The sequence below is a fragment of the Scyliorhinus torazame genome, chromosome 2 (genome assembly GCF_047496885.1).
Source record: "Scyliorhinus torazame isolate Kashiwa2021f chromosome 2, sScyTor2.1, whole genome shotgun sequence".
Taxonomy (NCBI): domain Eukaryota; kingdom Metazoa; phylum Chordata; class Chondrichthyes; order Carcharhiniformes; family Scyliorhinidae; genus Scyliorhinus; species Scyliorhinus torazame.
In genome coordinates, this window is record NC_092708.1 from 70,655,123 (window position 1) to 70,677,164 (window position 22,042).

Below are 22,042 nucleotides of genomic sequence, written 5' to 3' on the forward strand. Positions count from 1 at the left end.
TCCGCCCTCCTGAGCGGTAGGTCCCCTATCCCTCTTTCTTGGTCCCCCGCCTGTAATACAAAGAGCTCACTCTTCCCTACATTGAGCTTATAGCCCGAAAACTCCCCAAACTCTCTTAGAGTCTGCATGACCTCCACCATCCCCTCCATTGGATCCGCCACGTACAGCAACAGGTCATCCGCATATAGCGACACCCGGTGCTCTTCTCCCCCTCGGACCACCCCCCTCCATTTATTAGACTCCCTCAATGACATGGCCAATGGTTTGATCGCCAATGCGAACAACAGGGGGGACAGGGGGCACCCCTGCCTCGTCCCTCGGTACAGTCGAAAGTACTCCGACCTCCGCCGGTTCGTCACTACACTCGCCATCGGGGCTCTGTAAAGGAGCTTAACCCAATTGATAAACCCTACCCCAAACCCACATCTACGCAGCACCTCCCAGAGGTACTCCCACTGTACTCGGTGAAAGGCCTCAGCGTCCATAGCTGCCACTATCTCCGCCTCTCCCTCCTCCGATGGCATTATTATCACGTTTAAGAGCCGCCGCACATTGGTGTTTAGTTGCCTGCCCTTTACAAATCCCGTCTGGTCCTCGTGGATTACCCCTGGGACACAGTCCTCGATCCTCGTGGCCAGCACTTTTGCCAGCAACTTTGCATCCACATTGAGGAGCGAGATCGGCCTGTACGATCCACATTGCAGTGGGTCCTCGTCCCGCTTTAGGATCAAATAAATTGTCGCTTCCGACATTGTCGGGGGCAGGGTCCCCTCCTCTCTTGCCTCATTAAAGGTCCTCACCAGTAGCGGGGCCAACAGGTCTGCGTACTTCCTGTAGAACTCCACCGGGAATCCGTCCAGTCCCGGGGCCTTCCCCGCCTGCATGCTCCCCAAACCCTTGCTCAGCTCCTCCAACCCAATTGGTGCCCCCAAACCAGCCACCTCTTGCTCCTCCACCCTCGGGAATCTCAGCTGATCTAGGAATCGTCTCATCCCCTCTTCCCCCGCTGGGGGCTGGGATCTGTACAGCTCTTCATAGAAGGCCTTGAATACCTTGTTTATTTTCGTTGCACTCCGAACCGTGGCTCCCCTTCCATCTTTGACTCCCCCTATTTCCCTCGCTGCCATCCTCTTACGGAGCTGGTGTGCCAGCATCCGACTAGCCTTTTCCCCATACTCGTAGGTCGCCCCCTGCGCTTTCCTCCACTGTGCCTCTCCTCTCCCAGCTCTAGTTCCACCCAGTGCGGGGCATGGTCCGAAACGGCTATAGCCGAATACTCCATCCCCTCCACCCTCGGGATGAGCGCCCTACCCAGAACAAAGAAATCTATCCGGGAGTAGGCTTTGTGTACATGGGAGAAGAAAGAAAATTCCCTGGCCTGCAGCCTTGCAAACCGCCATGGGTCCACTCCCCCCATCAGATCCATAAACCCCCTAAGTACCTTGGCCGCCGCCGGCCTCTTTCCAGTCCTTGATTGGGAGCGGTCCAGTGCTGGATCCAACACTGTATTGAAGTCCCCTCCCATTATCAGGCCTCTTATCTCCAGGTCTGAAATGCGCCCCAACATGCGCTTCATGAATCCTGCATCATCCCAGTTCGGGGCGTATACGTTTACCAACACCACCCACGTCCCTTGCAGCCTACCGCTCACCATTACATATCGCCCGCTACAATAGTCTTGGCCTCAAATGACCACCAATATTGCCATCCTCTATTTTTCGCGTCCAGTCCCGAGTGGAATACCTGTCCTACCCATCCCTTTCTTAACCTGACCTGGTCCGCCACCTTCAGATGTGTCTCTTGGAGCATGGCCACGTCCGCCTTCAGTCCCTTTAAGTGCACGAACACTCGAGCCCTCTTCACCGGCCCATTCAGGCCCCTCACATTCCACGTTATCAGTCGGATTGGAGGGGCTCTCACCCCCCCCCCACGCCCCACCGTCTAGCCATCTCCTTTTCTGGGCCAGTCCCGTGTCCACGCCTCCCTCACCCTCCAGTCCCCCAGAGGGCGGACCCCCGTCCCGACCACCTCTTCTGTGTCCCATTCCCTTTCGGCCAGTGCAGCAGCAACCCTTTTCCTTCCTCCCCCCCCGCTAGACCCCTGTCTAGCTTTTTTGCTCCCCCATGTCACTCGCGTAAGTCAGCTGACGCCTGCTGACCCCAGCTTCCCCCGCCGTCCCATTGACCTCCCCGCGTGGGAGTCTCCCAATCCATATGCATTCCTTCGTTCCCCTTCCCGCCTTTCTTCCCACGCGCGGGGAAAAAAACCCGCGCTTTCCAAAGCCCGCTCCGCCCCCTCTGGCGCAGCTCCTGTCGCGGCCTTGTCTCTCTCCCCCAGCCCATGTAACATTTCCTGCGCGTGATTGACCCCCTATATACAACAACCATCACACATCAAACCCCAAAACATCCCCCCCTCACCCTCACAAACCCTCACTTAAGTGTCCAACTTTCCGGCTTGTACAAAGGTCCACGCCTCTTCAGGCGTTTCGAAGTAATAGTGTTGGCCCTTGTATGTGACCAACAGTCGCGCTGGCTGCAGCATTCCGAATTTCACTTCTTTCCGGTACAACGCCGCTTTGGCCCGGATGAAACCCGCTCTCCGCTTTGCAACCTCCGTGCTCCAGTCCGGGTATATTCGGATCTCTGCATTGTCCCACTTACTGCTCCGCTCCTTCTTGGTCCTTCTCGGGACCCACGCTCTGTCCGTGAACCGGTGGAACCTCACCACCATCGCCCTTGGCGGCTCATTTGCCTGGGGCTTCTTCGCCAGCACCCGATGTGCCCCGTCCAACTCCAGCGGCCTCGAAGGGGCCTTCGTGCCCATTATCGCCTTGAGCATCGTGCTTGCGTATGCCCCGGCATCAGCCCCCTCCACTCCCTCATGGAGACCCAGGATTCGCAGATTCTTTCTCCCCGACCTGTTCTCCAGGTCTTCGAGTCTTCCCGCCCACCTATTGTGTAGCGCCTCGTTCTGCTCCACTCTCACCGCCAGGCCGACGAGCTCGTCCTCGTTCTGACTGACTCTTTTCTGTACCTCCTGGATCTTAGCTTCGTGGGCCTTCTGCGTGATCCCGAGTCCTTCAATTGCCGAAAGCATAGGCGCCAACATCTCTTTGCGCATCTCCTCGCGCTGCTCCTCGAAGCAGCGCTTGATGAACTCCTGCAGCTCCCCTTTGTCCCTGGCCGCCGCCATTTTGTTTTCTTTCCCTCGCTTCTCCCGTTGCTCCAGTGCCGCTCCTTTGGCCGTTACACTTCTGGTCCGTTTCGTAGAAGTTGGCAGTGTTTGCTTCACCAGTCTGCCCCAAAAAGTCTATGGAAACTCCTGAAAAAGGTCGGAGAGTCGGCTCCAGACGGGAGCTGCCAAATGCGCGACCTACTCCTCCATGGCCGCCACCAGAAGCCTTGTCCCTGCTTCTTCAATGGCCCTGGTAGATCTTTTCACAGTTGTTCCCTCTGCTGCTAGAATTCACCTTTGATAGAGTCAAGCCAGATTGCAGCTTTAAGCTTGCCCTTCCCCCGCCTGCATGCTGGAAGAGGCCTTTGTCTGCTGCTGCAGCTCAAGCCAAATCCTTCACTGTTTCTGCCGGGTCTGGTAGCACAACACTCCTGGGGGACACTGTCAGGGGAATGCTGCAGCCTTCTTCCCACACCGGGAAATGTCAAACCAATGCCGTGGGGGCCCTGTAAAAGAGCCCAAAAGTCCGTTCCAAGCGGGAGCTGCCGAATATGCGACCTAGCTCTGCATAGCCGCACCCGGAAGTCTAGAGTCTCCAGTTTTAATATTGAGACCTGGCTGCAAGATAAGGCACAGGCAGCCGAAGCTGCAAGTTGTAGAGGGCAGTCCGAAAGAGTGTACAATGTTGTCACAACTCTGTCAAAGAAAAGGAAAGTAACAGCTGGCATTGGCGTTGAAGGGACAGATGGGGAATATGATCGATGAGGTTGATCAAGGAAAGGAACGGTTGGAGAAATACTGCGCCCAGCTCTATAAAGCAGATCGAAATGCAGCAAGTAAACGGCTTGTACATTGGGAGAAGGTGGAACCAGAATTGCTGATTAGTGAAGTTGAACATATAATTAAAAAGTTGGGGAACAGCAAAGCAACAAGCCAGGACTTGCTGATTGAATGAAGGATGGAGGAGCAATGGCAGTCACATCCAAGAAAGAAATCGTGACTGGCTATGGAGAAGTGCAAATTGGCTGATGGTGTTGTAAAATGTTCATCCTGCCAGATTGTCTACTTACAGCACAGAACGATTAGCTGGATAAATCAGGCCTCAAAAATACTGCTCGAAATGATCAGACAAAGGGTTTTGCCTTCACACCAGAAATAGTTGAGCAACGATTCAGTTTTGCTGCAGACAAATGGACTTATGCCATTCTAGTGTTGTGCAATATAATTGTGAGGTACGCCAAAATGAAGAGGAATTGTGGCTTCTCATTGTAGACTGTTCGGAAAACAAAGGTAGTTTTAAGGGATTTATGTTGGGAAACATTAGAAATAAGGTAGTTTGTAGTGGGTTTAATTTAATGTTTCTGTGCCTGGAAGGGTAAAATCTCATTAGATTCATGTTGTCCAAAGCTGTTTGCAAAGGTGTGGGGTTTGGTTTCAATTCCAACTGTGATTCTATTGTTCTTGGAGAGGACTACAGTGTGAAGATCAGTTGGAGATAGGTAGTGACAGTGAAAGCAGCTCTCACAGCTCTGCTAGAAGCAGTTGGTTTCAGAAGGCTAAAGAGGGAACATCTCTCTTGGCCTTGCCAGAAGAAAAGCCATCCTACGGAGGAGTGGTTAAGAAAACTGTTACCTGAAATCTAAAGTTTAGCTAGTTAAGGAAACGAGAAAATTGAAGAGATGTTTCCAAGAGGTCTGGAGTTAACGGAAGAGGAAATTGGGAACCAGAACAGATTATCGTTCAGTACAGTCACGAGATTGCGTGAGGCCAGAAAGATATCTGCAATAGTGCTAAGGCTTCTGAGAAATTGCTATAGTTTGGGAGATATTTTTTTGAAATAATTGTGGAAATCGGTGACTGGACCCCAAGAGTTTGTGTAAAAGATATGGAATCAGCTGAGGAGGAATTTTCTGATGGAAGGGATGTCGGTGCTAACGCCGCTGTGCGAGAATCATGGGTTTGAGCCGAGGGAGTGGGGGCGGATAGTGTATACAGGAGGTGGAGGGAAGTGGGGCTGGTCAAGATGGGCTGGGGGGGGGGGGGGAGTGTGAAAAAGGGGGAAAGAAGCAGGAGCAAGCCTTCTGGCCCTTCGAGCCTGCTCTGCCATTCAATGAGATCAGGGTGAATTGTGGCGAGGATGCAGGGATCCTACAGCAAGATCTGGACAGGTTGGGCGAGTGGGCAAACCAATGGCAGATGCAGTATAATTTGGATAAGTGTGAGGTTATTCATTTTGGAAGCAAAAACAGGAAGGCAGATTACTACCTGAATGGTTGTAAATTGGGAGAGGTGAGTGTGCAGCGGGACCTGCCTGGGTGTCCTTGTGCACCATTCGCTGAAGGTAAGTATGCAGGTGCAGCAGGCGGTAAAGAAGGTTCATGGTATGTTGGCCTTCATTGCAAGAGGTTTCAAGTATAGAAGCAGGGACGTGTTGCTGCAATTGTACAGGGCCTTGGTGAGGCCACACTTGGAGTGTTGTGTGCAGTTTTGGTCTCCTTCTCTGAGGAAGGATGTTCTTGCTCTCGAGGGAGTGAAGCAAAGGTTTACCAGACTGATTCCAGGGATGGCGGGACTGTCATATGAGGAGAGATTGACTAGGTTGGGATTGTTCTCGCTGGAGTTCAGAAGAATGAGGGGGGATCTCATAGAAACTTATAAAATTCTAACAGAACGAGACAGGATAGATGCAGGGATGATGTTACCAATGATAGGTGTGTCCAGAACCAGGGGTCACAGCCTGAGGATTCAGGGTAAACCATTTCGGACAGAGATAAGGAGACATTTCTTCACCCAAAGAGTGGTGAGCCTGTGGAATTCATTACCACAGGAAGTAGTTGATGCTAAAACTTTGAATAGATTCAAGAGGCAGCTGAGCACTTGGGGAGAATGGGATCAAAGACTATGGGGAGAAAGCAGGATTAGGCTATTGAGTTGAATGATCAGCCATGATCGTGATGAATGGCGGAGCAGGCTCGAAGGGCCAAAAGCCCTCCTCCTGCACCTATCTTCTATGTATCTATGTATCATGGCTGATCTTTTGAGGACTCAGCTCCATTTTCCCGCCCGAACACCATAACCCTTTATTCCTTTATTCTTCAAAAAACTATCTATCATTATCTTGAAAACATTCGATGAAGGAGCCTCAACAGCTTCAGTGGGCAGGGAATTCCATAGATTCACAACCCTTTGGGTGAAGAAGTTCCTCCTGAGCTCAGTCCTAAATCTACTTCCCCTTATTTTAAGGCTATGCCCCTAGTTCTGCTTTCACCCGCCAGTGGAAACAACCTCCCCGCATCTATCCTATCTGTTCCCTTCATAATTTCATATGTTTCTATAAGATCCCGCCCCCCCCCCCGCATCCTTCTAAATTCCAACAAGTACAGTCCCAGTCTACTCAACCTCTCCTTGTAATCCAACCTCATCAACTCTGGGATTAACCTAGTGAATCTCCTCTGCACACCATCCAGCGCCAGTACATCCTGTCTCAGGTAAGGAGACCAAACCTGAACACAATACTCCAGGTGTGGCCTCACTTACACCTTATACAATTGCAGCATAACCTCTCTAGCCTTAAACCCCGTCCCTCTAGCAATGAAGGACAACACTCTGTTCGCCTTCTTAATCACCTGTTGCACCTGTAAACCAACGTTTTGCGACTCATGCACTCGAACACCCAGATCTCTCTGCACAGCAGCATGTTTTAAAATGTTATTATTTAGATAATCCCTTTTGTTGTTATTCCTACCAAAATGGATAACCTCACATTTGTCAACATTATATTCCAGACCCTAGCCCATTCACTTAAACTATCCAAATCCCTCTGCAGACTTCCAGTATCCTCTGCACTTTTTGCTGTACCACTCATCTTAGTGTCATCTGCAAACTTGGACACATTGCACTTGGTCCCCAACTCCAAATCATCTATATCAATTGTGGGCCCAACACTGATCCCTGAGGGACACCACTAGCTACTGATTGCCAACCAGAGAAACACCCATTAATCCCCACTCTTTGCTTTCTATTAATTAACCAATCCTCTATCCATGCTACTACTTTCCCCTTAATGCCAAGCATCTTTATCTTATGCAACAACCTTTTGTGTGGCACCTTGTCAAAGGCTTTCTGGAAATCCAGATATACCACATCCATTGGTTCCCCGTTACCTACCGCACTGGTAATGTCCTCAAAAATTCCACTAAATTAGTTAGGCATGACCTGCCCTTTATGAATCATGCTGCGTCTGTCCAATGGTACAATTTCCATCCAGATGCCTCCCTATTTCTTTCTTGATGATAGATTCCAGCATCTTACCTACTACCGAAGTTAAGCTAACTAGCCTATAATTACCCGCTTTCTGCCTACCTCCTTTTTTAAACAGTGGTGTCACGTTTGCTATTTTCCAATCCCCCAGAGTCTAGTGAATTTTGGTAAATTATGACGAGTGCATTTGCAATTTCCCTAGCCATCTCTTTTAGTACCCTGGGATGCATTCCATCAGGCCAGGAGACTTGCCTACCTTTAGCCCCATTAGCTTGCCCATTACTACCTCCTTTGTGATAACTATCGCCTCAAGGTCCTCACCTGTCATAGCCTCAATTCCATCAGTCACTGGCATGTCCAGACTGTATAGTTGATTGTTGGGAAGTATGTTTCCTGGGGTGTTTATTGGTTGTAACCTGCTTTGGTACATGTTTGTAATAATATACGTTTAAAAAAAAAAAAAGTTTGTGTAAAAGCCTTTAGACAAAGGAAACCTGAAGGGACAGGTGTAAAACCTGAAAGAGAAACCTGATGGAAGCAACAGAGGGAAAGCATAATTTAAAAAAAAGATTTCAAGTGTGACTTTGAAAATGGAATTTGAAATCACTCATGTGGAAGCTGGAATTCAGTGAGACAATGTTGCTCCTGGTATAAGAATCATCTGGGGGGATTTTGAGCCCAAATCTACAGACATGCACTTGGGTTCAGACAGTAGTGCATCTTACCACAGTCACCTTGTGTGCTTAAAAGGGATTTTTTTGTTACTGAGAACATTGTCGCTTGATCTGTGTTTGTTCCATTTTGAATATTCTTGTTAAAACTCATTAACGGTCATGTGATGCTGGCCATTCATGTTTTATAAGGTGTTGGTGGAAAATCAGCGTTACGGTCTTTTGAGCCAGGGTTCCATCCTGTAACCTTCTCATCCAGTTATAACATATGGGGAAATCTTGACTGGATTTGGAATACCACATCACTTAAAGTTGCTCATCCAGAGATTTTATGCATGGGCAAAAGGTGTTGCGCATGTACTTGGAGACAAGACAGAGCCGTTCAGTTTTGGAAAAGGAGTCAAATGAGGATGTCTGATTTCAGGACTACCTTTCAATGCCAGAGGAGAAGAGGAACTGAGCAAATTCATGTCTTCTCTCCCAGAACATCTTGGGGGCAGTATTGATGGCCACACAGCTATGCTGATGACACCACCCTGATTACCGAAGACGAGCAAGAACTAGCCGTGATTGCTGAAGAACTGAGGAAGCAGAGTCTGAAGTTTGGGTTGCGCATCAATGACAATGGAACACACGTTAAAATTCATGGTGAGCAATGATGATTCAGTACGCAACCATTGTGAACGTAGATTGAATTCAAAAGTGACCACTGAAGCGACCAGAAGCACTGAAATCCGGATGAGGCGAGTAATCTTAGCTTTGACAAAGAGTCATCCAGACTCAAAACATTAGCTCCCTTTTCTCTGTCAGACCTGCTGAGATTGTCCAGTACGTTCTGTTTTTGGTTCAGATTCCAGCATCCGCAGTAATTTGCTTTTATTATCGAGACTAATAATCATTTGCGCTCTAACTTTTCAACTGAAGTTGTTGGCATCCAACATCGGCCTGAACTGGAAAATCAACTTGCAAAATTCCTGGCATGGAGCATTGTGTGCTGGACTCTCAATAAGACTGCTGAAAAGAGAATTGCAGCTTTTTAAAAATGACTTTGACAAGGGCTCAAATGACGAGGGGTAAAATGAAAGGAATCCATAGCTTAAATTCCCAGATAACAAAAATATGAGTTTAAAGTGAGGCAGAAGGAGACTGATGCCAATTTTATTGTTCATAATACAGTGGCAAGCTAAACAGAGTACATAAGAATATCTTAAGAATACAACACAATGGGCACAGAGGAAGTATGAAAATAAATTAGCCGTGAGCAAGAGGGAACACAAACGTTTTCTGTACGCAAAAATGTAATTTGATAGTAAATAGTAAAATGAAGGGTGTGGTTGATTGGAAACAAAAAAAGAAATGTTCTTGTGGAAGCAGAGGTAATAAACGAGTAATTTACATCTGTCTTCACTGGAATGTTGCCAATGCCACAGTAAAGGACGAAGCAGTAATATTGGATAGGCAATAATGATATCTGTCAAATACATTTTTCCACAAATCCCTAGAGGAGGTAGTTGAAGGTTAGCATTCCTGAAAGACGCAGCCTGAATGGGATGCATCCTATATTATTGAGGGAAGTAGCAGGATGCTTTCTATGGTTTACAAAAGGATTGTAAATATTACATCTGCTTAAAATGGCAAGGGGGAAAATCAGCATTTAAAGATCAGTTGGCCCATAGTTGCCGGTAAGGAAATGTTCAGGAAAAGTAAATCTGGGTCAAAATCAATTGGCATTGTGAGCAAATAATTTCTTCAGGTTTGTTATCGGCAAATGCATCGGCATGGTAGCATAGTGGTTAGCACAGTTGCTTCACCGCTCCAGGGCACCAGGTTCGATTCCTGGAATGGGTCACTGTCTGTGTGGAGTCTGCACGTTCTCCCCGTGTGCGCGTGGGTTTCCTCCGGGTGCTCCGGTTTCCTCCCACAGTCCAAAGATGTGCAGGTTAGGTGGATTGGCCATTCTAAAATTGCCCTTAGTGTCCAAAAAAAAGGTGAGGTGGGGTTACTGGGTTACAGGGATAAAAGGGGATAGGGTGGAGGCATGGGACATAGGTAGGGTGCTCTTTCCAAGGATCGGTGCAGACTCGATGGGCTGAATGGCCTCCTGCACTGTAAATTCTATGATTGTATGATTAATTTTGGAGTATTTTTGATGGGCACCATGCTTTATGAATGGTGTCAAGTCTTTGAGAGGGTGCGGGAAGAAATTTTTGAAAATGGTGCTGGGGATGAGAAACTTTGTTATGTGTAATGACTGGAGAAATTGCAGATTAAGAGGAGATTTAATAAACGTGTTTAAAATCATGGATGGTTTTCATATAGTAAACAAACACTTTTCTGTGTCAGATGGATCAGAACTCAGAGGATGCAGATTTATAGTGACTTGGGAAAGAACTGGAGGTATCATGAGGACAACGTTTTTTTAAACTGTGTTAAGATGACCGCAAAAGTAAAGTTTGAAAGGATGGTTTAATCTGCTACAATGATAACTTTCAAAAGGGAATGGAATGAATAATTGCAGAGGATAAAGTAGAGTTATGGGGAAGAGCACTTGAGTGGGATTATTTGGATTACCAAAGAGCTGGCATAGGCAAGATGGGCCAAATGGCAATCTGTGATGTATCATTCTGGGATTCATTATGTAGGGGGAAAATGTGCATGAGGTGGCTCCCACTAGGGTACCGTTGCTTCAGTCCTTTTCGCTCTGTTTCAGGGGGGTGGCGAGGGCTTGTTTAAAAACCTACTTGTTTAATTGAATAAGGGACTTACATTGGGGAAATGCCTAGAAAACCCAGGGGCAAAAACCCTGAAAGCAGGGGCTCGTCGACTAAATCGGAGGCTTCTTGGGCTCGTTAGTGGAGAACATTGCGGAGGCTGCCTGTGACTCAGGCCACTCCACTAACAGCCGAGATGCTTTCCAGCTACTTAGTGGCAGAATTTGATAAACGCTGGCGGGGTGTGTGTGGGACCGTTGCAAATCGATGGAAGAGACCTTGGGCGGGATTCTCCACTCCCACGCCGAAGTGGCCGCGCCGTCGTGAACGCCGTCGAGGTTCACGACGGCGCGGAACGGCCCCGGTCCCGACCGATTCAGGCCCTGACAATGGGCCAGGATCGGGGCCGCGTCATCTACACGCGCCAGGCCTTGTCGCCCGCGTAAAAGCGGCGCTGCATAACGGGTGTCATCCGCGCATGCGCGGGTTGGCCGGCGCCAACCCACGCATGCGTGGTTGCCGTCCTCTCTAAGTCCGCCCCGCAAGAAGATGGGGGACGGATCTTGCGGGGCCAAGGAAGGAAGGAGGTCCTCCTTCAGAGAGGACGGCCCGACGATCGGTGGGCACCGATCGCGGGACACCCCACATTCCAGGTAAAGCCCGGTGAAGGATCCCCCCTCGCCCCCCCCACAGGCCGCCCCCCCAGCGTTCATGCACCGCCCACGACTGCAGCGACCAGGTGTGGACGGCGCCGGGGGGAACCCGCCGTTTTGGCCTGGCCGCTCAGCCCATCCGGGCCTCAGAATAGCGGGGGTGCCGGAGAATCGCCATTTTCGGTGTCTCGGGCGATTCTCCGGCCTGCGGCCCGCGAAACGCGACCGGGCCGTTCCCGCCGCTTGGGAGAATCACAGGAGGGCATCGGACTGGCGTCCCCGGAAATTTTGGAGCCGCAGGCGATTCTCCCAACCGGCGTGGGAGTGGAGAATTGCGCCCCCTGGCTCTCATTCGTTTGGCCTTGGGGAGGACAAACAAAACAGCAAAAGCCCTGGCGACAAGTCATAGAGATGGCGGTGGCTCTTTCGAAGCATAGTTACCAGATTGCCTCTCTGAAGACTGAAATGTCTCTGATGGCTGATGCGAATAAAGCGCTGAAGGCCAAAGTGAATGATTTGGAGAATCATTCCAGAAGGCAAAATATCCGAATTGTGGGATTGCCATAGGGGATGGAAGGCCATATCCCACAGAGTATTTTTTGAAGTTGTTTGCCAAGATGGTGTGGAGTGTGGACTCAAGTCCCCTCGCATGCTTGACCATGCCCACCGGACACTGACAGAAGCCCCTAACTATTGTGAAAGTATACAGCTCTCTGTTGGAGTACTATGTTTTAAGGGGTTTTTATACTTGGTGTCTTTTTTCTGATAGGGTTGTTTCTTCACTCTGGGCGGGAGCTGCCCTGCTAGTCGAAGAGTCTTTGTTTTTTTTTTCTTTTTTTAAAAATAAATTTAAAGTACCCAATTTTTTTCCAATTAAGGGGCAATTTAGCGTGGCCAATCCACCTATTCTGCACATCTTTGGGTTGTGGGGGGGTGAAACCCATGCAAACACGGGGAGAATGTGCAAACTCCACACGGCCAGTGACCCAGAGCAGAGATCGAATCTGGGACCTCGGCACCGTGAGGCAGCAGTGCTAGCCACTGTGCCACAGTGCTGCCCTTGCTAGTCAAAGAGTTAGCTCATGGGAATGGTGCTGAGGCATTGACTGAAGCTCATTATATCAGTTCTGTTTTACATAATGTTTTTCTGTTTGGAGTTGGGTTTATTAGAAGTAGGTTTTAGTGGTATATGTTCGCCTTAGTTTTTTCAGTATGTATACTTGTGTGTAGTAGTGTCTGAGGATGTGGAGGAGGGGAAGTTTTCTGACGATGACTGCAGATTTTCCTTTATTTAATCTTGCGAGTGGGTTTGGCAGACATCTTGGGTGAGCCTGGATGCTACAGTTCTATGTAACTGTTCGATAATCCCTCTTAGTGGAAATGACTAGCTCCGGATTGAAGTGGGGTGGGAGGCCCCCCAATTCATTTGGTCACCTGGGATGTCGGGGGGGTTAAATGGCCCAGTGAAAAGGTTAAGGGTATTTGCCCACCGTAAAAGTTTAAATGCTGATGTGTTTTTGCAAGAGACTCATTTGTGGGTCAGAGACCAGGCAAGGCTGTGGAAGGGGTTTGAGGGACAAGTTTTTAATTTGGGTTTTGATGTTAGGGCCCAGGATGTGGCAAATTTAATCAATAAAAAGGTTCAATTTCCTACGACTAAGATCTTGGCTGACCCTAACATAGAACATAGAACAATACAGCGCAGTACAGGCCCTTCGGCCCACGATGTTGCACCGAAACAAAAGCCATCTAACCTACACTATACCATTATCATCCATATGTTTATCCAATAAACTTTTAAATGCCCTCAATGTTGGAGGGCATTGGAGTAGGCATGTTGGTCTTTGGCTGGCACCTCAGTGGTCCTGGTTAAGGTCTACACTCCAAACTGGAATGATAGGGGTTTTATTAACAAGCTACTGACCTCCATCCTTGATTTGGATTCTCATCAGCTCATTTTGGGGGTGACTTAAATTGTGTTCTGGACCCCAGGATGGATCGATCCATGCCCAAATCTCTGACCCCAGCAAGGGTGGCGAAGGTGTTGTTGGTTTTCATCAAGCAGATTTGAGGGGGGTGAGGGGGAATGATCTGTGGCGTTTTTTGCATCTGGGTGATAAAGATTTTTCCTTTTTCTCCCATGTTCACCGCGTATCAACTTTTTTCTGGTGGATAGGTCTCTCCTCCCTTTAGTGGAGGTGGGGTTGGGTTACTCGATGATTGTGATTTCAGACAATGCCCCAAATTTTGTTGATTTGGTCCAGACTCCATCTGGTCCATCCCAAAATCCGCCATGGAGATTAGACACGGCATTATTAGTGGATAAGAGATTCTGTGAACGCATGTCCACTGTCATTGGGGAATATATTAAATTCAATAAAAGCAAGTCTACCTCCCCTTCTACGCTGTGGGAAGCCCTTAAGGTGGTTATCAAGGGGGAGGACATGGAAAGGACTTCGAGGGTGGAGTGGCAGAGGCTGGTGGACTCCATCCTTGAGGTGGACCATCAATACTCACTTGCCCCAACCCCGGAGTTGCTCTCAATTTGATTTACTATCACAGGTAAGGCAGTGGGCCAGATGCGACGTTCAAGAGAAGTATTTTATGAACACGGGGAGAAGGCCAGTCGTCTTTTAGCTCATCAGCTGAGGCGGCAGGCAGTTTCCCAGGATATTGTGCAGATAAGGGACTCGTGGCGGTCTGGTTTCCGCCCCGCTTAAGGTCAATGTAGCTTTTGAAACATTTTATTGGGAACTCTATAGATAGGAGCCCCCATCGGAGAGTTCGGCCATGACAGATTTTGTGGATGGGTTATCCATCCCAGTGGTGGAGAGGGAAAGGTGAGATGAGTTGGAATCCTCGTTGGGCCCAGAGGAAATTAGGAAATGCATTGGGTTGATGCAGATCGGTAAAGCCCATGGTTCTGATTGTTTCCCCATCGAGTTTTATTAGAAGTCTGCGGAACAATTGATCCCTCTAATTTTAGACATGTTTAATGACTCCTTGTCCTAGGGTTTGTTACTCTTGTGTAGGCCTCTATTTCCCTGATCCTTAAGAACAACGACCTGAGAGTGTGGGTCATACCAACCTATTTTGCCTTGAAATGTGGACGCTAAGTTACTTTCAAAAGTGCTGGATCTGTGGTTGGAGTCCTGCCTCCCGGAGGTGATCTCGGAAGATCAGACCGGCTTCGTCAACGGTCGGCAATTGTCGGCCAGTATACGTTGTTTATTAAATGTTGTCCTCTCCCCCTCTGCAGTACCAGAACCAGAGGTGATTGTTCATTTAGATACTGATAAGGAGTTTGGTATGGTGGCATGAGGAGATTCTTGGGAGGTTTGGATTTGGACAAGAGTTCATATCCTGGATTTGTTTATTGTATAGGGCCCCCACTTCTAGTGTTTGCGCAAATGCTTTGAATTTGGGCTTTTTCCATTAAATAGAGGCATGAGGCAGGAATATCCATTGTATTCGCTTCTATTCGCTCTGGCAATAGAACTGTTGGCCAGATCTTCTAGGAAGTGGAGGGGGTAAATCAGGGGGGGAGGGGGGCGCATAAGATGTCCCTGTGCACGGATTACCTGCTTCTTTATAATTGACCCAGTATCCATTATGGATGAGATAATGAAGCTGCTTGGGAGATTTGGATCCTTCTCTGGCTTTAAGTTGAATTTGGATAAGAGCGAATATTTCCTGATTAACCCCCCGGGAAAGGGGCCCATTTGGGGATGTTGCCTTTTTGTTTTGCCAGATCTGGGAATCCGGGTGAATTTCGTTATCTGGGAATCCGGGTGACCCATGATCATGCCTTGTTTCATAAATTAAATTGTACTAGTCTGGTTAATGAGATCACATCTGACTTGCAGAAGAGGGATCATGAAGTGGGATCCCCCTATCCTTGGCAGGCAAGGTCCAGACCATTAAGATGAATGTGCGCCCAAGATTTTAATTCAATATCTCCCCGCTTTTATCCCTAAGTACTTCTTTGTCAAAATTAATAAATTTGTGTCCTCTTTTATTTGGGTGGGTAAGATCCCAAGGATCCATAGGCCGTTCCTGAGAGATAGGCAGTCAGGAGTTTTGACTTTACCCAACTTATTATTTTATTATTGGGCAGCCAATATCGAGACAGCATTGGTTGTGGTGGTTTAGTGACCCAGGTTCCATGTGCGGGCAAATGGAGGTGAGTTTCTGTAAGGGCTCTAGCCTGGGTGCATTAGCAACCACATCACTATCATTCTTTACGGCAAGATTTTTCTCGACTCCGGTAGTGGTGTCCACCCTGAGAATCTGGAAGCAGGTTGGACAGCATTTTAAACTCAGTTCCACGTCCTTGTTAGCCCTGATCCACAATAATCATCTCTTTTTGTCATTGGCTTTGGATTCTACTTTTAAGTCATGGGCAGGGAAGGATTTGGAGAGCTTTGGGGACTTGTTCGTGGAGGGAAGGTTTGCCAGCTTTAGGGAGCTGTCGGAGAAATTTCAACTCCCTGGTTCCGATCTGATTAGGCACTTTGATTTGTGATTTTACGCGCAAGACTTTTCCCTCTTTTGCAACCCAGGGGGGGGGGGAGGGGGGGAGGAGGTTTAGTTGAGTATAGGTCAATAGAGTATGAGGTTTTGTTACTTGTGTATTATTATTATTATTATTGTTAAAAAGTTAAAAATTTCTGTTTTGTTATTATCGTTTCGTTTGTTTTGTAAGCGGGAAAAATGTTGCTCAGGGAAAATATTTTCAATAAAATATATTTAAAAAACAAAAAAGACTTTTCCCTCTTTCCCCTTGGCACCACTCTCCTCCTTATTGACAAGCATTTTGTCTTTGGCCCGGTCGGGTGGGGATTATTTGGAGCATACATGAACAGATCTTATCAGCGGAATAGCTCCGTTGTTCTCAGGGGCCGGCTAACCACACATGTTCTGTGGTCCTGTCCCAAGTTAGTAAGCTTTTGGGTTTCTTTCATGTCAGAGAAATGCCAATCTGGAGCCATGTCCGCTGGTGGACATTTTGGGGGCAAGGACTCGCCAGTGCTGCTGATGGGGGTGAAGGAGGTTGTCCTCGCCTTTGCTCGTTAATAGCCTGGAGACAGGTTCTGCTTGGATGGAGGTCTCCTCCTCCACCCAGTGCCTTGGTTTGGGTGGGTGACCTCATGTCGTTCTTCAATTTGGAGAAGGTGAAGTGCATCATTAGGGGCGTCGGTAGAAGCGTTCTACCTAAGGTGGCAGTCATTCATTTCCTTTTTTAAAGAGCTAGCCACCGTTAGTTGTTAAGGGGTTTAGTTTAATGTTGATGGGGTTAAGTTAATTAGTGCCTTTGATTGACTTTTCATGTTCTTTGTCATTGTAACTTGAATTAATTATTTTCTATTATTTTGTTTAGAATTAAATTTTCAATACATATAAAGAAAAAAGAGCTTTGGTTATTATTTAGGCACGGTACATAAGGATAGACGGCAGCGTTCCATCATCAGAGAGGATTCATCTTGTCCATCAGTTTCAGAATGATCCGGAGACACAAGTTGCAATTCTCAGCATCAAGGCTGCTGGACAGGTATTGCAAATGTAACAAAAAGACCTCCTCCATCTTCAGATGTTTGTTTAAGATGCATCAATCTTTATGAATAATAAAATGTATTTGATCTGTGTTGTGAGGTATTGTTTAGAAAGTTGTGTTACTGTTGATATTCAAGGCTTTATTTGTTTTCTCCAAGCCACTTATGCATTTCTCTTGTTTCATGAAAATATTGGAATAGATGAAGCAACTTTTTCCATTCCAAAGATTTGGCCTTTTTTTCCATGTTTATTTCTTTCTCGTGACTTTGGTCTGTTTTGTGTTTTTTAGTTATTTAAATCTGTTCTCTTTCAGCACTCTTGGTGCATTGCAGTAATTCTTTTCCTCTTTTTGTTATTTTATTTCTATCTACTGTTCTATTAAACTAAAGAATAAAACTATTAGGGTGAAATGTGTTGTAGAAGCAGCCAATTATTTTGCGTTAGAAACACCGACATGACTGAAGCAACCTGTTGATGGAATGGTAGCGTCATTAGTACATCTAGTTAGTGCATTGTCCTCCAGGATGGTAGAATGTGCTTTCTCTGCTCACCAATGTGAAATTGGTATCTAGTGGCTCGACTGATTCCAAATGGGTGAAAACAAAAGGTTGAGTGAGTCAACTTTCGCTTTTGCACTCACCACTAAGGTTTCTAAGAAGTATTGTAGGAGGCTAGGAATGAAGTTTTATTTACAACAGCAGGATGAAAACCTTTTACATCAAGGTTTGTCCCAAGGCATATTTCAATTAAGTTTATTAGTCACCAAAACCTAACTGTAATATTTTTACTTGTATGCTGCTCTCAATAGACCTGATCACAATGTTGCTATGACGTCGCCATGAGGAGTTCCACATACAACACGCTTTTTCTCTTTGATTCTTTTCTACCCATCTGGAACTGTGCCTGATTCCTGTTGTTTATTTTCTCACTATAATGAGAAACCTACAGAATTAAACTGTGTGCAAAATCATGAATAATACAGCATGATTTGTGCAACCTGGTGCATTAATACTTATAAACAGGTTACAGTGATTCCTTTCAAGCTAAGTGTGCCGAAGTGGAATAGTAGCAGGTCTTAAAAGTATGCATGCAACTAACATGTTCTTCCACCTAATCTTATTGTATTACATATTTCTGATACTATATTTATAATATTTTTATATAAACTTGTGATGTTTACACCAGATCAAGTCTAAAAACAGTGACTGTTTCCTTTTTCACGTCCCTCTTAGGGTTTAACATTTACAGCTGCTACACATGTTGTCTTTGCTGAGTTATACTGGGATCCTGGTCATTTGTTGCAGGCTGAAGATAGAGCTCACCGTATAGGACAGTGCAGCTCAGTTCATATTCATTACCTCATCGCCAAAGGAACACTGGACCCGCTCATGTGGAGCATGTTGAAGCGTAAGGTATGGTTTCACCAAATATTATATGAAAGATTATGGGTGGGATTCTCCGACCTCCCTCCGGCTCGGAGAATCCGAGGGGGGGGGGGGGGGGGGTGGGGGTGGGGGGGGGGGGGGTGGGGGTGGGGGGGCCCCCCACGGTGGCCTAGCCCGCGATCTGGGCCCACCGATCTGCGGGCGGGCCTGTGCCGTACGGGCACTCTTTCCCTCTGCGCCGGCCTGTGTAAGGCTCTGCGATGGTCGGCGCGGAGAAGAAACCCTCTGCGCATGCGCAGGAATCACGGCAGCGGCTCTGCACATGCGCCAGAACACACTGGCTCTCCTGCACATGCGCCAACTCGCGCCGGCCGGCGGAGGCCCTTCTGCGGCAGTTGGCATGGTGCCGACTCCTCCAGCGCCGGCCTAGCCCCTGGAAGTGCGGAGGATTCCGCACCTTCCAGGCAGCCCGACGCCGGAGTGGTTCACCCAACTCTTTGGCGCCGGTACGGCCCACCCCGCCGGTTCCCGGAGAATCCCGCCCCATGTCACAGAGTCATAGAGAAATAGGCCATTCAACTCATTGAGCAATCCTGTTACAGAGAGAATGTTCTTTCTTCTGGGGAAAAGCATAGCTGGAGACCATCAATATCAGAAGTTCACCAAGATATCCAGTAGGGAATTCAGAAGTCACTTCTTCAGCCAAAAAATGGTGAGAATGTGGAACTCACTCCCACAGACAGTGGTTGAAGCAAGTAGTGCAGTTGCATTTAAGGCAGTGGTGGGCAACATGTGGCCTGTGGCCCATCAGGGTACTGAGTGCTTGCATCCCATGAGGTATTTTGTTGAACGTTGACCACATGCAGAGTTACCAGATTGCGATGGCTTTTGTCCACATAGTTTTTTTTCCAACGTATGAAGAAAGTGATACGTGCACAAAGCAAGGGCATGTAGAGTGAGGTGCATGCTGATTGCACAGAAAAGTGACAGAGAGCCATGTGCTCCCTCTGCATCCGATCAAAGTGTATACCTTTTTGTTTTGACCATTTGAAGGTGATGACAGTTCTGCTAATATATGAATGGTTAAACATTTTCTATAACTCGATAAAATTTTTGGCATGTAGTAAATATATTTAATCTTATTCATTAAGTCATAGTTAGTGAACATACCCGATTTCAATCTTGCAACCCACTGTGATGAATGAGGCGCACTCGTGCCGCCCACTCACTAGCCTACATTATCCATCATTGATTTAAGGGGAAGCTCAATAAACACGTGAGGGAGAAAGGAATAGAGGGTTGCAATGGTAGCTGTAAATGAGTAATGCTGAAAGAAAAATTGAGTGGAGCATGAATTATTGCATGTACTGGTAGGCCAGAATAGCCTGTTTCTGTGATGTAAAGTAAAAGTTGCCATAGTCCCAGGTGACCATAGGATGCTTTCCCCTTTGAGGGAAAGAGCTGACTGCTGGTGATTTGACCTGAAGATCACCACACCTCATAAGAGGGGCAAGGTTGAGGAGGCCGGTCCTTCATGAATAACTTGGCCCGCACGGGAATTGAACCCGTGCTGTTGGCCTCGCTCCGTATCAAACTAGCTGTCCAGCAAACTAAACTAAATCGGCTTTAAAACCAATGTAAATCCTATGTAATTAGTTTAACTCTCCTCCTCCCTTCCCTTATCCCTGCAAATGCTTCCTTTTCAACAATATACTGAATTCATTTTGGAACATGCTATCGAATCTGCTTCCATCATCCTAACCGACGTGTTTAATATCACCTTCACCAACTTCATAAATAACATTTTCGCCTCTGATCTTGTTTGTTTTCCAGTTATCTTAAATTGATATCCTCTGGATTCTAACCCTCTTCCCAGTGAAACCCGTTTCTTCCATCTTTATTTTATCAAAGCTCTTTATAATTTTGGATACTTCTTTATTTTTTAATATATTTTGTTCCAAACATATTCAAAAATCAAAAACATTAATAATCTGGGGAACATTCTCCCTAACTCTCAATTTTACAGTCTGTACAAGTTTTTCTCCTTTCACACCAACAATTCCTCCATGGTCGTGAACAACGTGTCTCAAAGCGCTCCGCTGAATTCCTCAATTCAAACTTAATCTTCTCCAACCGGAGGAAGTCGTACAGGTCCCCTAGCCAGGCTACTGCCCCCGGTGGCATTATCAACCACCTTTCCAGCTAAATTCCGGGCAACCAGAAGGACGAAGGCCACAACATCGGCCTTTCTCCCCTCTCTCAGCTCCACCATTTCCGATGCCCCAAAAACCGGGCCGGCCTCTACCCCCAGAATCTTTACTAGCGTCCCAAACACTCCTGCCCAGTACATCTCTGACTTCTCACTCCCCAAAATATATGTGCCATGGTTTGCTGCTCCTCGCCCGCACTTCTCACACTTATCTGCCACCCCCTGGAGGAATCCACTCATCCTCACCCGAGCCATGTGAACCCTGTGTACCACCTTAAACTGTATCAAATTCATCTTCGCACATTAGGAGGTCAAATTCACCCTGCGCAGCGACTCACTCCACTCTCCCCAACCGATCAACCCCTCCCATTTCTCCTTGAGCCTCGCCACTTGCTCTCCCCCCTGCTCCCCCTGTATATGTCCCCCAATCCTACTCACCCGTTCCATGTCTGGAAACTGCAATCGTTCCAGTAGGGTGTACTTGGCAGCCTGGGAAACCCTTTCCACGCTTTCCATGCAAAGTCCCTCATTTGTATATACCTAAATTCTCTTCCCTTCGGGAGCTCTACCCTTTCCTCTAGGCTTGCGAACCTCTCCTCCAAATATAAATCCCTTGCCCTCACCAGCCCCCACCTCGCTCCATCTCCTGTACATGCCATTTGTCTCCCCCGGCTTAAACCCGTGGTTCACACACAGCGGTGTTAACACTGACATCCCCTCCATCCTAAAGTGTCTCCTCAGCTGGTTCCACACCTTTATTGTGGACTGCACAACCGGGCTCTCGGTATATCTCCTCGGTGCCAGTAGCCGCGCTGCCATCACCATTGCCCTCAGGCTGGACCTTCTTATCCAACCCATTTTAACCCCTCTCCTTCCCAGCACCCCCTCACTTTCTCCACATTCGCTGCCCAGTAGTAGTGCAGCAGGTAACGCCAACCCCCCTTTCTGCCTCTGTAGCAGGGCCCTCTTTACCCTTGGCACCTTCCCAGCCCATATAAACTCCGAGATCCACTGCATCCAGCTTCTCTAAAAAGGCTTTCGGAATAAAAATTGGGAGTGTCTGGAATACAGATCGGAATCTTGGCAGGACATTCATTTTCATCACTTGGACCCTCCCCGCCAGCGTCGGGTGCAGTGTATCCCACCTCCTAAAGTCCTTCTTTATCTCCTCCACCAACTTTGTTAACTTCCATTCGTGCAATGTCACCCACTCTCCCATCACCTGGATCCCCAGATCTCTAAACGTATCCCTGACTACCCTAAATGGCAACACCCTGAAATGAGCACCCAACCCTTCTCGTTCACCGCTTTTCCCACATTCAGCTTATAACCTGAGAAAGCCCTGAACCTCCCTAATGAGCCCCTAATTCTCCCCATACCAGGCCAGCCCTGCACTTGGCCCTAGCCCGCCCCTCCTCTTACT

At 47.6% G+C, this 22,042-nt stretch overlaps 1 protein-coding gene across 7 annotated transcripts in view; it reads left to right on the forward strand.

Annotated features, from left to right (window-relative positions):
* zranb3 (zinc finger, RAN-binding domain containing 3) overlaps positions 1 to 22,042 on the forward strand; it is a 295,756-nt gene that overhangs the window by 194,386 nt on the left and 79,328 nt on the right. For all 7 annotated transcript variants that reach the window (XM_072472336.1, XM_072472330.1, XM_072472319.1 and 4 more), the window contains 2 exons: positions 16,904 to 17,023; positions 18,258 to 18,437. In XM_072472336.1, coding sequence (XP_072328437.1) covers positions 16,904 to 17,023; positions 18,258 to 18,437 — 300 coding nt within the window. The remainder of the gene's footprint in view (positions 1 to 16,903; positions 17,024 to 18,257; positions 18,438 to 22,042) is intronic.